Genomic DNA, 13,724 nt, shown 5'->3' with positions numbered 1-13,724 from the left:
TCCCCCTACCCCCGACCCACCCCACCCCGAAGAGAACCCGCGGCGATCGCCAGCCTGCCTTTGCAAATCTCCCGAGCCACGCACAGCTCCCGGACAGCTCCCGCCGGAAGGCCCCTCACGGGATTGCTTCTCTCCTCTTCACCGGAGGAAGGCGGGCTTCCTCCCCGCCCAGGGCCCGGCGTCCCCGGGAGGCTGCTCGGGCTCTGCATCCGAGCGTGCACCTCGGAGCTCGGGAGCCGCCCCGGAGCCTGCTCTATTCTGACAGCGTCCGCGAGCCTTCCACGTCGGTTCTGGAGCCGGCAGGCGGATCCGACCTGCAGCACGGAATGCGGAGAGAAAGGCGGGTCGGGGCCGGGACGCCCGCCGGACTCCCCGGGTACCCGCGCTGGGAGACGCCGCCGCCGGGCCTGGACTTGGCGGCGGCATCGCACCCAAGTGCTGTCAGACAGACCATATTTTTGGTTCATCGATTTTAGCCTGGATTTTGGCCCAATTCAACTACACAGCGTCTCGGAATTTTATTTTCTTTTTCCCAAAGTCTACGAGATGGGAGGAACTCAGCCTCCAGCCCGCCGCGGCTGTGGGCTCCGCAAAGGGCACCGGCTTCAGAGAGCGAGCAGGCGGTCACGAAAGGGCCGGATGCCGCGAGGGTGGGGAAATCCTTCAGGTCCAGCCAATGGTGGGACTCACTCCCCGGCGGATTGGCCTGGCCGCTCGCGCAGACCTCAGGCAGCCGCGACTGCGATTGGCACAATTAAGCGGAAAACCCGCTTACCTCAACCATAACGGCTATTGATTGGCTGCAGCACACAGTGTCTTTTCTACAGTCCAAACCTAGAGCCGCTTAGTGATAAATCCCGCCTTAAAAGGCGTTTGATAAGTTTTACGTGTTGTAAGGCAAATGGTGATTGGTCACAGCGCTCACGGATTCGGTCTGTAGTAAACACAGCGAGGTCCTGGGGCCGTCGATTGGCCGGCGTTCCGGGGTCCAGAGTAAATTCCTCCGAATTCCGCGCGCCGGCTGGCTGCCCTTCTGCCCCGGCCCCGCCCCCTCCCCTTCTCATTGGTTGCAGCTCGGCCGGAGGGAGGAGGAATGGAGCAGAGTAAGCTCTCTCGCGGGCGTCACTTCCGTTTACTGTCGGCCGCCGCCGCGGTGTTCTCAGAGTGCGGCGGCGAACGGGCCGAAGAAGCTGGGGGACGAGAGGCGGGGTGGGCGGAAGGGGGAGGAAATCCCATCGCGGAGACGCCGGCCTGGACGTTCCCGCCTCCTCCGACACTGTCAGGCCGCATCGGAGAGGGGTCACCGCCTCCTCCAGCGAGCAGGGGGGCGGAGCCCGGCTCAGGTGAGGCGACCCTGTCAGCCCCGGCGGTGGTGGAGCGCGCGGGCGCGCTCACGTGGAGACCGTTGAGCTCCCGGAGAGCTGGGCCGGCGGCGCGAGCCGGCTCGCGCAGACGCGGACCGGTGACCCCCGCCTACCCTGCTGGTCTTTCTGAAGGCGTATTGTTACCCTTCGGAGCCGAGGGGCCAGGCGGGTTCTTCTGCGCAGGCGTCCCCCAGGTTCCGACGCCAGAATGTCTGCTGGGTGGGGCGGGGGCTCTTGCCCCCACGGGTCCGCGGGCGGGCGACGTTGGTTCCTGGGATGGCGTGGGAAAGGCCCAGGACCTACAGGCTGGCGGCTTAACAGAGGATCTGCCGCCCTACGGGTTGGGGTCGGCTGGCTTCGTTGCCCTCTTCCTGGCCCTGAGCGTCGGGGTTTCCTTTCAGCCGAGCAAGGCCGAGGCGGTCTGGAACCGGGGACCGGCGGTTGACCCTGGAGGGGTGGAGCCAGTCTTTTGGAATGCCCCAGCTTGTTATCTGAGGACTGTTTCTGGGCATTTATTAAATGTCCACTTTTTCCAGGCTTCGTGCTAGGAGCTGTGGGAGTTGCAGTGGTAAGAACAGCCGTTCCCCCTCTTACCCTTGTTTGGAGGACAGATTTGTACATAAATGTTAACATCAGGCAATGAATTAAGGGGGGAGTGGAAGGTCAGTTTTTTCCCTTACAAAAAAAGAAAGAAAAGGTTGTTACAGAGTCAGTCTGCATTCTGTCCTGGTGGAGGGTGCTGTAAGAAGCGAAGTTCTTTATAGGAGACAAATCCTAAATGTTTATTCGGAGGAAAATTTTTACGGAAAAGAACAGTAAAGTCTTGATTACTGATACGCTCCGGTTCTCGTAATTTGAATGAATAGAAGTAACCCTTCGCCTTCAAGATTTGAAACAGAACTTTTCGCAAAATACATTCATATACTTTTCAGTTGTAGTTAAGTAGAAGATACTGGGATTTTTAGAGGTTGAAGAGAATGTTGTGCCTTAGTCGATGATTTGCTATCCTTGTACGGACACTTGTGCCTTAGATAGTTAAAAAGGTGTGCTGGCCGCCTAGTTATCTTCTGGAGAACATGCTTTTCATTTGCTAAAGTCTTGGCGATTTCTGAGATGAGGGTGGTTGGCAGCAAGCTAAAAGAGCAGAGGTGGAGGGAAGAGACCAGGTGCGGAGAGAAGAAAGCGTTTTATTAGAGAACGGCTCCTAAACGAAGGGAAGGCCTGCTGCTACTATTGCTTTAACCCCCGCTGGAAATTCCAGCAAACTTGGGAGGATTGGCCTGGCCACCACAGCCAGCTTGGTGACCTGCCAGGTAAGACTAACTGGTTGGGGACCTGTTCTGGGCCCTTGTGTTTTGCTGAGTAAGTGAACCATTTAGAGTTCTGAAGTCAACTTGTTTTTTGTTCTAAAAATTGTGTCAAAACGTAGTTAGCTGGGGATCCTGGCACGCTGTATTCTGGTTAACTGAGGTATCTCTAGCAAAATTCTGAATGTGATAAGATTTGGAAGAAAAGCACCTTAGAGTAGGATGTTTTCCTAAATTTAGAGGTCAGTGCTCTCGAAAGAGACTTTGTTGAAAGACTGTCACAAGAAGTTGAAGTCATTTTTAAAAATTGCTTTTTTTCAAAATGCATGCAGATGTTTTAATATTTAAAGTACTTAGCATTGGAGCACCTGGGTGGCTCAGTTAAGTGTCCAGCTCTTTTTTTTTTTTAAAGATTATATTTATTTATTTGACAGAGACACAGCGAGAGAGGGAACACAAGCAGGGGGAGTGGGAGAGGGAGAAGCAGGCTTCCCGCTGAGCAGGGAGCCCGATGCGGGGCTCGACCCCAGGACCCTGGGATCATGACCTGAGCCGAAGGCAGATGCTTAACGACTGAACCTCCCAGGTGCCCCAAGTGTCCAGCTCTTGATGTCGGCTCAGGTCGTGATGTCCAGGTGGTGAGATGGAGCCCTGGGTGGGGCTCTGTGCTGAGCGTGGAGTCTGCTTAAGATTCTCTCTCTCCCTCTCCCTCACCCCTTCCCTCCCCTAAAAAATAATAAAATTAAAAATATTTTAAAAAATAAAGTACTTAACATGAATTATATTGAATTGCAATTCTTCGGTGGGAGTAAGACTTAAAAATATCTTACGTACAGTGAGACAAAAGCTTGCTGTAGTGCCACCACGGAATCTTGAATCTGCCTCCATTTCTCCTTGGAAAGGGAAAAGAAAAATTTAAGATATTGAGTCTGTGTTAGCTTTCAACTTATATTTTTTAAATGTAAATTTTTTATGAACAAATACTTTTCTCCTGTGTCAGTTGTAAACATATATTTCTCTTTTACTGTACTTAACACTTCTCAGATACGGACATTGAATAGTAGGAGCCAAATTTTGTTAGTGTAGCCGGTGAGCTGGAATGTAACACTACACTGCACCTTTTGTCTGAGTATGAAGTGAACTTCTCATATGCTAAAGACCAGCTGTTTCTGAGTGAACTGCTGCTCTTACAGTTGTTTTCATCATTTTCATCACTGAATAGTGGCTTTTCATCTCAAGGTTCAGTTTTGGGGGGTGCCTTTCATCTGATTAGTTATACATATATTTGCCAAAAGCTTTGATTTAGCTTTCTGACAGCTCCAACAGATTAGGAATTGTGTTGGAGTACTGATTTTTTGTAATGTAACAGGCATATTGTACTTGTACCCTGGAAGGAAGTCACTATGCACAGCTCACATCAAGGAGTGAGGAGAGTTATGTTCCATCTCTTTGAGGGTAGAGTATCTACATAATTTACTTGGAATTTTTCTGCACAGGAGATTTGACTCTTCTCTCCCATTTATGTAAGCGATCTATATCAGTACGGATCTGTGGATATTTATTTTATATACTTGGGGTATAATCCAATAGTATTTTTTTTTTAAGATTTTATTTATTTATTTATTTGACAGCGAGAGAGGGAACATAAGCAGGGGGAGTGGGAGAGGGAGAAGCAGGCTTCCTGCAGAGAGAGCCCGATATGGGACTCGATCCCAGGGCCCTGGGACCATGACCTGAGCCGAAGGCAGTTGCTTAACAACTGAGCCACCCAGGCAGCCCTGTTTTTTTGTTTTTTGGTTTTTTTTTTTTAAGATTTTATTTATTTATTCATGACAGAGAGAGAGAGGCAGAGGGAGAAGCAGGCTCCCGAGGAGCAGGGAGCCCGATGCGGGACTCGATCCCAGGACGCTGGGATCATGACCTGAGCCAAAGGCAGACGCTTAACGACTGAGCCACCCAGGCGCCCCCCAATGGTATTTTATTTATCTTTTGCTCAGATTTTTCCAGTTTTGGCCTTTGGGAGCTCTTTCTCCTGTTGGGTCCCATGTCCCTTTCACATATTCCCATTTTCATGTATGTTTGTTTGTTTGTTTGAAGCATTTCCTTACTTCCTGACACTGTAAGATACTGCAGGCTTATCTTGTATATTTTCAGCCCCAATCCTAGAATCAGCCATTTCTCCAAAGAGCACTAGTTCCTTTTGTTAGAAAATGGTATTTGAAACCAAGATCTGGGCACCAGGATGCTCAGAGTGGTACTGATTTACATATCTTTGAAATTCTCTTCAATGTCTAGTTTAATAGAAGGCAGGTGGATTCTCATACCTGCTTTTGTATTCAATTTGTTGTGCTATAACCTTGATTAAAGTATACCAAGAAAAATCTACCATCACACAAATATGTACTTGGAAAAGGGAAGAGTATTTTAGTAGCTTTTTCAAATAACTTTGGATATTCTTTTCTGATACTGTAACAGAGCTCAGCAAATGGTATTTTCTTAAGTGGTTGGTTAGTTGCAATGTGTAATCTGAAACCATGTCAACAAACTTTTCATATTCTGTTACACTGAAATACATTAGTATGTATCTTGCACTTTGAATGAATTTTTTTATCCATAACTTATTTTTTAACATCACACTTTATAACATTGGTCATTTGGAACATACTGATTCACTGGGTTATGCAGATCTTCCAAATGTTAATGCATTTATAATAAAAAAAAATCACATTCCATTAATATCACCAATCATCTCATTGGGTTTGAGCACTGGGAAGCTGTGAAACTCACAGTGACATGTACAAATTTCCCAAAATTCCAATTTTTACCTGAAAGCTCAAACTTTATCATAGGCAACAAATACTATAAGTTGTTTTCCTTGAAATGACAAGCTCATTTCATTCATCTTCAAGAGATGTCTGGCAAATACTCAAGTCTGAATAACCATAGTTTGTCATTGTTCTTCCAGGTTATAATGGTGTTCCATGATAAAGCAATTAGTTCAGCTTACAACTCAAAAATTGCACAAGAATTTTTCCTTACATTGCATTTTAGTATGCAGCACAATTACTTCAAGTGTACTTTCCATTTCATCTCACATAATATTAAAAAAGACATGTAGGGGCACCTGGGTGGCTCAGTCATTAAGCGTCTGCCTTCGGCTCAGGTCATGGTCCCAGAGTCCTGGGATCGAGCCCCACATCGGGCTCCCTGCTCAGTGGGGAGCCTGCTTCTCCCTCTCCCACTCCCCCTGCTTGTGTTCCCTCTCGCTGTGTCTCTCTCTGTCAAATAAATAAAATCTTTAAAAAAATAAAATAAAATAATAAAAAAGACATGTATTTAAGAATTGAAACTAACAATAATGAAGGGAACAGCATTGTAGAAGTCGCTGTGTCCAGCACACAGCAAGCATTCTGGCCAGATTGTCAAGCTCAGGTGTCCAGTCTTCCCATCAATTCTTGCAGCAGCTTCTGTGCTTAGGTTAGCTAGAAACAGTTTCTGTTGCTGCAACCGAGAACCCTGACTGATACTGCGCTCAAGCTTTAAAAAATGGAGTTAGGGACGCCTGGGTGGCTCAGCGGTTAAGCGTCTGCCTTTGGCCCGGGATCATGACCCAGTCCTGGGATCGAGTCCTGCATCAGGCTCCTTGCTCCGCGGGGAGCCTGCTTCTCCCTCTGCCTGCTCTGCCTGCCGCTCCCCCTGCTTGTGCTCTCTCTCTCTGACAAAAAATGGAATTAAAATATTTTTTTACAAAAGTTACGTGAAAAGTGATGATAGTGTTTAGATGAAAATTATATGCCTCTTTGTTAACTTTTCTGACGATGCCTGGTGATCATTATCAGTTAAGAGCATTTGCTCTCCAATACCTGCCTTTCTAGCCTTACCTGCTCTCCAGCCAGAAGAGATACGCTGCCTTCCCCACCTCAGACCTCTCCCCCCTTTTACCTCTGCGTGGAATGTATTTTACATCTCATTTTATCCAAGTGCGAACTTGTACCCAGCTCTGTCGTCAGGGCCACCAAGAAGCTGGAAATAACATTTGCCTTATCTGGGCCCCCGAGCACACTTCATCTCTTGGGTGGCACTTAGTGCTCTCCATTTGGTCATAATTTGTATATGTCGTGTTCCCGCTAAGCACCCGTGACAGTTAGGACTATGCCACATCAATCTCTGTTCCATAGCACTTAACCTTGAATGAAGCAAGCACTTCCAAACGTTGGATGAATGAATCTGTATACCAAATACACAAGTGCCTTCATGGGCTGTTGCAGCTTCTGGGTTGTATAGCCCTCCAGAACATGGCTCCCACGTTGCTGGGCCTCTTTTCTCCCTTAGTGGATCAGCTGTCTTTATTTATTTATTTATTTACGCAGCTGTCAACGTGCAGCCGCCTCTTGCCCTCATTCTAGAATTGCTGTTGCTCATCTTCAGTCAGGAAACTAGAAAAACTTGAATTTTGTTTGTTTAAAACAAAAGATTATGTGAGCGCTTGAGGGACTTTCCTATGAGGAAATCTTTCAGATGTAGGCTTTGATCTTTATTTTGGATATTCTGAGGCTTTCTGGGTTTTGGCTGATTTTAGAGATAGTTGGGACTTTCAGGAAAATAACTGTTGGGTAATATGCTGTTGTAGTTCATCTGTATACAGTCAGTGCTCATTCAACAAATAATTTACTGAGCTGTGTATCAGGCACTTAGGGAGGGAGAAAGAAAATGCAGTCCCTGCCCTCAAAAACTGTTTTAGTAGAAACAGCATTTTGAGTTTGCACTAGGAATATAAGTAGGGCACTAATACCTTTTCTTATTCAAACGGAATCATGAAGTTCTAGGTCAGCTAATCCGTAGGAATTTTGAACTGGAAAACAAGGTGGCAGAGCAGGGAGAGTTGAGGGTAGAGGGAGATGGTAAGGGATCTGGCTCTCGCTTGAGTTCCCCAGTCATGCTCACTTTTCAGTCATTGATAGAGTCCCTTTTTACTAGACCTGATCTGTCCAGTTTCTGAGCCAGCCCTGACAGAGCAGAAACAGAGAGATTATAAAATTAGTAAACACTGACGGATCGAGATCTGGGGTTGACGCTGGGCACCTGAGTGCCCACCTAGTCCTAGCCGTTCCCTACTTCCACTTAGTCAAATCAGAACAATGGGCGAACATCCTAGGACTCCATGACTCGGAGCTCTGTCAGAATCCTAGACTGCTTCTCTGGGACCTTGCCTAGTTTTGTTTGCTTACACTTATTTTTGTCTGTATCATCTCTAAAAATGGAGAAAAAGTTCTGTTTGGTTATTTTTTCTGCTAGGGTCTTAACTAGATTAAGGATACTGAATGTTAAGAATTCCTTAGACTGTTAAGACACTTCCTGCAGGGGGCAACTTTGCAGGTCCTGCCCGGCACACAGGCAGCAAATCAGTCGATGGTATTTGAGTATGGGTGTGCTTTTCCTTATGAAGTCAGTTATTGAAAAGCATGTGGGTAGGTTAATATATAAGTCAAATACTTTAAAATGTGCTATTAATTGGTTTGTTCTCCTAGAACACAAATGAACTTTTTTATTAGTCTAAGTAAAGCATTATTAGGAAAGTAAATCTATTGAGAAAACAGCCAGCTCTTGATTATTCATGTTAATATAATGAGCAGTGGTATAAGTGTATTTTCTTAATTATATTTAGTTTGGAAATTACTAAAAATCTGGTCCTGCAGATAACAAATATTGTAGTATACACTTGCTATGAGTCAGATAGTTACAAATTGGTAGATTACTTGCTGTATCTCCTCCAACTGTTTAGATTCATATTGTCACATTTTGAAATCTTTTAAAGAGACCTGAAGCTTTTTTCCTTGGTTTGAAGGCTTTAGACATCAGCTTTTGGTAAAACACTTACTTTTTCAGCATGAGCTCTTTTTATCGCTTTTACATTGGACCTCCAAGTTTGCCACAGTTGCTTGGTAATTTTGAATAATCATGATCTTGATTCATGATTCTCTTCCATCAGAGCTGAGAGTAACAAATTTTATATCTCCTAAACTAACTAAAATTTTTTTAAATACCCCTTCTAGATCCACAAAGGTTTTAGGATAGCCATGTTATTTGGGTTTTTCTGAAATTATGTTTTAAACCTTATGTTTGACTGTGTGACAGATCCAACATAAACCAGTTTAAGATAAAAGCGGAATTCATTGGCTCATGAAATAGGAAATCCTAGGGTGATGCCACCTGTAGTCATGACTGGATCCCAGGGTCTTGCTGTCATCAGCACATTTCGGGGGGGGGTACTGCTTTCTTTTGTGTTGGCTTCCTTCTCAGACAGGCAGAAACGGCCACCATCAGTGCTAGACTTAATCTACCTTATAACTTGCAAGCTGAGTGAAGAGAATCCCAGGGCAGACTCTAACTGGCATGGCGTGGGTCACATACCCATCTCTGAAACAATCACTGGAGTCATGGGGCCAGATCTCCCTGGATTATTTGTCCACTCCTGGAACTCAGAGGTTTAGGGCAGTCTGATCTGCAGCATGAGCCCTAAGAATGGGTGAAAAGTGATTTCTCCCAAAGACTTAGTGGGCAGGACCCCCCCCCCACCCAAAAGAGTATCCCTTGGAGATAATATTTGAATGTTAATTTGTGAGGAAATGTTAACAAGTTTCACATTGTTCCAGTTATTTGTTGCTATGTAACAAGTCACTTGCAAACTTAATGGCTTGAAACAACAAAAATCATTTTATTGTTACCTCTAATAGTTCTAGGGGTTGACTGGGCTCAGCTAGATGATTCTCTCAGGGTCTGTCATGGGGTTGAAGTCAGACCATGACTGGGGCTGAAGTCACCTTGAAGGCATACTCATGCCTGGGAGTGAGTGCTGACTGTCAGCTAGACTTGAGCTAGGCTTCCTCACGGTATGGTGCCTGGGTTCCAGGAGCAAGCCAGAAGGAGCAGGCAAAAGCTCTGTTGCCTTTTATGACCCAGCTCCCAAGTCAGTGGGAGTGGAAGAAAAACTAATTTCTGCCGTAGTCATAGATTTGCCTGGCTTCAGGGGGAATGAACACGGACTCCACCTTGATGAGAGGGTATCAGTGTCACATTGTAAGAAAGCATGCAGGATGGGCGATCTTAATGATGCCAGCCATCTTGGAAAATATAATCTGCTTTAAACATTGCCTTATTTCGAGTGACTAGTTTTTATAAAGAACATGAGATATAAATTAGGTGTGGGTTGTACTTATATTGACCAGATCACTTTGTTGCCTAGTGTATCATGTGGTATCACTGGCTCTCTGGCTGTCTTTCTCCTTTTCTAATAGCACTCTGATTTCCTGTTTGTGAATTATCTCAACCCATTTTCTGTACTGATCTGCCCCTTTCACTCTTAAGGTTGCTAAAAGACTAGAATTTCATGGAGCTTATTCACTGTCCTTAGGGAATGCAGAATTCTAATTCACTTCTATGGGATAGCTATTCCACCACTTACACGTTGGTCTTTTCTAACATGGGTCCCTAAGTGTTAAAAGTGGGTCCTATGAAGGGGAGCCTGTAAAGAGCCAGCAGCTGATGCCACATGTGTACATGCTTCTAGAATTGTTAGCCGAATTCGCATTTGTTCCTTATTTGACAGGTTTTTAGTCTGTGTGCCCATCATGAGAAATATCAACAGCTTTAAAAGGTCCAAGCTTGGCTGTCCATATCTCTTTTCATCGCACCCTCTGTGCTCTGATTTTGACTCCAGCTTTTCTAAGTCTTAACACTTTCTTTCTTTGTTTTTTCTATAGGATCATGGATTTTCCTGGACACTTTGAACAGATCTTCCAGCAGCTGAACTACCAGAGACTTCACGGGCAGCTCTGTGATTGTGTCATTGTCGTGGGGAACAGACATTTTAAAGCCCACCGCTCGGTCCTGGCAGCATGCAGCACGCATTTCCGAGCCCTGTTCTCAGTGGCAGAGGGAGATCAGACCATGAACATGATCCAGCTGGATAGCGAGGTAGTGACAGCGGAGGCCTTTGCCGCACTGATTGACATGATGTACACCTCCACCCTCATGCTGGGGGAGAGCAATGTTATGGATGTCTTATTGGCAGCCTCTCACCTGCATTTGAACTCTGTTGTTAAGGCGTGTAAACATTACTTAACGACAAGGACGCTGCCCATGTCTCCCCCCAGCGAGCGCGTCCAGGAGCAGAGCGCCCGCATGCAGCGCTCCTTTATGCTGCAGCAGCTGGGGCTGAGCATCGTGAGCTCAGCCCTCAATTCCAGCCAGAGTGGCGAGGAGCAGCCAGCCCCCATGAGCTCCTCAATGCGCAGTAACCTGGACCAGCGGACACCCTTCCCCATGAGACGCCTTCATAAGCGCAAGCAGTCTGCAGAGGAGCGGGCCAGACAGCGCCTCCGGCCCACCATGGACGAGTCTGCCATTGCTGACGTTACACCGGAGAACGGGCCGTCAGGGGTTCATTCTCGGGAGGAGTTCTTCTCACCTGATTCCCTGAAAATTGTGGATAACCCTAAGGCTGATGGGATGGCCGACAACCAGGAAGACAGTGCCATCATGTTCGACCAGTCTTTTGGTGCTCAAGAAGACGCCCAGGTGCCCAGCCAGTCAGACAATACTGCTGGCAGCATGGCCCAGTTGTCTATGGCCTCCCGTGCGACTCAGGTTGAGACGAGTTTTGAGCAGGAAGCTGCAGCCGAGAAAAGTGGTTTTCAGTGTGAAAATCCCGAGGTTGGCCTTGGAGAGAAGGAACACATGAGAGTGGTGGTTAAATCTGAGCCCCTGAGCTCTCCTGAGCCTCAGGATGAAGTGAGCGATGTGACCTCCCAAGCAGAAGGCAGCGAATCCGTGGAAGTGGAAGGGGTTGTGGTCAGTGCCGAGAAGATAGACCTCAGCCCTGAAAGCAGTGATCGGAGTTTTTCAGATCCCCAGTCTAGCACTGACAGGGTAGGTGACATCCATATTTTGGAAGTCACAAATAACCTAGAACATAAATCCACTTTCAGCATTTCAAATTTTCTTAACAAGGGCAGAGGGAGTAACTTTAGTGCAAATCAGAACAATGATGATAATATCCCAAACACTACTAGTGACTGTAGGCTGGAGGGGGAGGCCCCTTATTTGTTGAGTCCAGAGGCTGGGCCTGCGGGCGGGCCCTCCTCGGCCCCTGGCTCTCATGTGGAGAACCCGTTCAGTGAGCCTGCAGACTCCCATTTCGTCAGGCCTATGCAAGAGGTGATGGGCCTGCCATGCGTGCAGACCTCAGGCTACCAAGGAGGAGAACAGTTTGGGATGGACTTTTCCCGGTCTGGTTTGGGCCTCCACTCCTCCTTCTCCAGGGTCATGATGGGTTCCCCGAGAGGAGGAGCCAGTAACTTTCCATACTACCGACGCATAGCTCCCAAAATGCCAGTTGTAACTTCTGTCAGGAGCTCACAGATCCCAGAAAACTCTGCCAGTTCCCAGCTAATGATGAATGCGGCCACGTCCTCATTTGAAAACGGCCATCCTTCGCAGCCCGGCCCTCCGCAGTTGACCAGGGCATCTGCTGATGTCCTGTCCAAGTGCAAGAAGGCCTTATCAGAGCACAACGTCTTGGTTGTAGAGGGGGCTCGCAAGTATGCCTGCAAAATCTGCTGCAAGACTTTTCTGACCTTGACAGATTGCAAGAAGCACATCCGAGTTCACACAGGTGAAAAACCCTACGCCTGCCTCAAGTGCGGCAAGAGGTTCAGTCAGTCCAGCCACCTGTATAAACATTCAAAGACCACGTGCCTGCGCTGGCAGGGCAGCAGTCTCCCCAGCACTTTGCTCTAACCCGGCCGCTCGGCAGCAGGCCGGCGCCAGTCGTCGCACCGAAGCGGCGGCTCTTGTGGTTGGTGGTAGAGGCCACTGGGCTGGAGGCCTCGGGCCCCCCAATGGCTGGTGCAAATGCCGGTGACTAGCAGCTGGAGAGTACATGCGCTGGGCCGTTGGGCTGCGGCCGCATCTCGCGGTGAGATGCACACTTCAGAGAGGGACGCGATCCCTGAAACCGAGTTCTTCCTTAGGGTTGAGTACTGCGGTCAGAAAGTAGCTTGTAATTGATGGCGTTAAAAGTGGCACATTTAAAAATTAAAAATCGAAGTGCAAAAAAATTTTTTTTAGCAATTTTTGTAAAACTCTGTGAAGCATTTAAGTAAATTTCCTATATCCTCCGAAGGGAATATTATGTACCCGTACAGCGCTGCACACCATACTTACGTGTAGCCGGTGGCGATCTTGTGCCTGTCTGAAAGGAAGGCCCTTGGGGACGTGCCTGTCCGCCACAAATGCTTTAAAGTGTATCAGGAGCTAGTCCGAGGTACTGTATTTTTAATTTTTGTCTCAATTGCAGTCACAGACACTGCACTTGGATGGTGCTGACACTGGGTCCAGAGCGAGCATTCTCCGGACTGTTAGGTGTACATACTTTTGAAAACATCACTGCTGGATAGATGTTTTAACAACTTTTCCTGGTTTTAAAAACACAGTTGTAAATGGAGTATGTACTGTAGGGAGTGGCAAGTAAGGTGTTGTTTCTGTACGTGCTGTTTTAGCAGTATTTTACCCAACCTGTATTACATATGTTACAGTTCCATGTTTGGAAGTCAGAAAAGAGCTAGTGTTTGTCTTTGTTAAATGATGTGGAGTCCTGTTTTGTGGGATCTTTCATGGTGCATCCACCCTTTGCTCCATCCAGGCTTTGGGGGCCCGTCCAGCCTGACACATCTCACCAGTGACAGGCCCGCTCTCTGCTTTGCTTCTCCGCACTCCTGCCCCGCGTGGCATCTTGTCCAGGCCTGCATTACTGTTTTGTTGCAGACTAACCAAAAATGATGCTAACACGTCTCCACCGTGGGTTGATCACTTTTATATACTATAGTTTTAAAGTCTAGACCCTGAGCTTTTAGCGTTGTTGCCCCAACCCAAGACTGAATGTCTCAAATTGTTTAAAATCCAAACATAGTAGCGGTGTTCCCAGGTAAATATTTTCCAGACTTTGTAAGAGAGTTGGGCAGCCCAGAGCACGGAACCGAGTAGCACCGGAGAT

General features: G+C 47.1%; 1 protein-coding gene across 2 annotated transcripts; it reads left to right on the top strand.

The window, feature by feature from the left end:
- The first annotated feature begins 1,137 nt into the window (after window positions 1-1,137).
- ZBTB5 (zinc finger and BTB domain containing 5) lies at window positions 1,138-13,303 on the top strand. 2 transcript variants are annotated; one of them, XM_045882703.3, is made up of 2 exons: window positions 1,138-1,343; window positions 10,432-13,303. In XM_045882703.3, the coding sequence occupies exon 2, from the start codon at window positions 10,436-10,438 to the stop codon at window positions 12,467-12,469; it is 2,034 nt and encodes a 677-aa protein (XP_045738659.1). In that variant the 5' UTR covers window positions 1,138-1,343; window positions 10,432-10,435; the 3' UTR covers window positions 12,470-13,303. The 2 variants fall into 2 exon arrangements, with proteins under 2 accessions (XP_045738659.1, XP_054365285.1); XM_054509310.2 differs by lacking the exon at window positions 1,138-1,343 and adding an exon at window positions 1,422-1,932.
- Window positions 13,304-13,724: the final 421 nt, after the last annotated feature.

Source organism: Mirounga angustirostris, unplaced genomic scaffold, assembly GCF_029215605.1.
Source record: "Mirounga angustirostris isolate CCGP_5_RB_7025 unplaced genomic scaffold, mMirAng1.0.hap1 SCAF_15, whole genome shotgun sequence".
NCBI classification, from domain to species: domain Eukaryota; kingdom Metazoa; phylum Chordata; class Mammalia; order Carnivora; family Phocidae; genus Mirounga; species Mirounga angustirostris.
The sequence above is the reverse complement of the archived record's forward strand: the minus strand, read 5'-3'. Positions and strand labels throughout refer to the sequence as shown.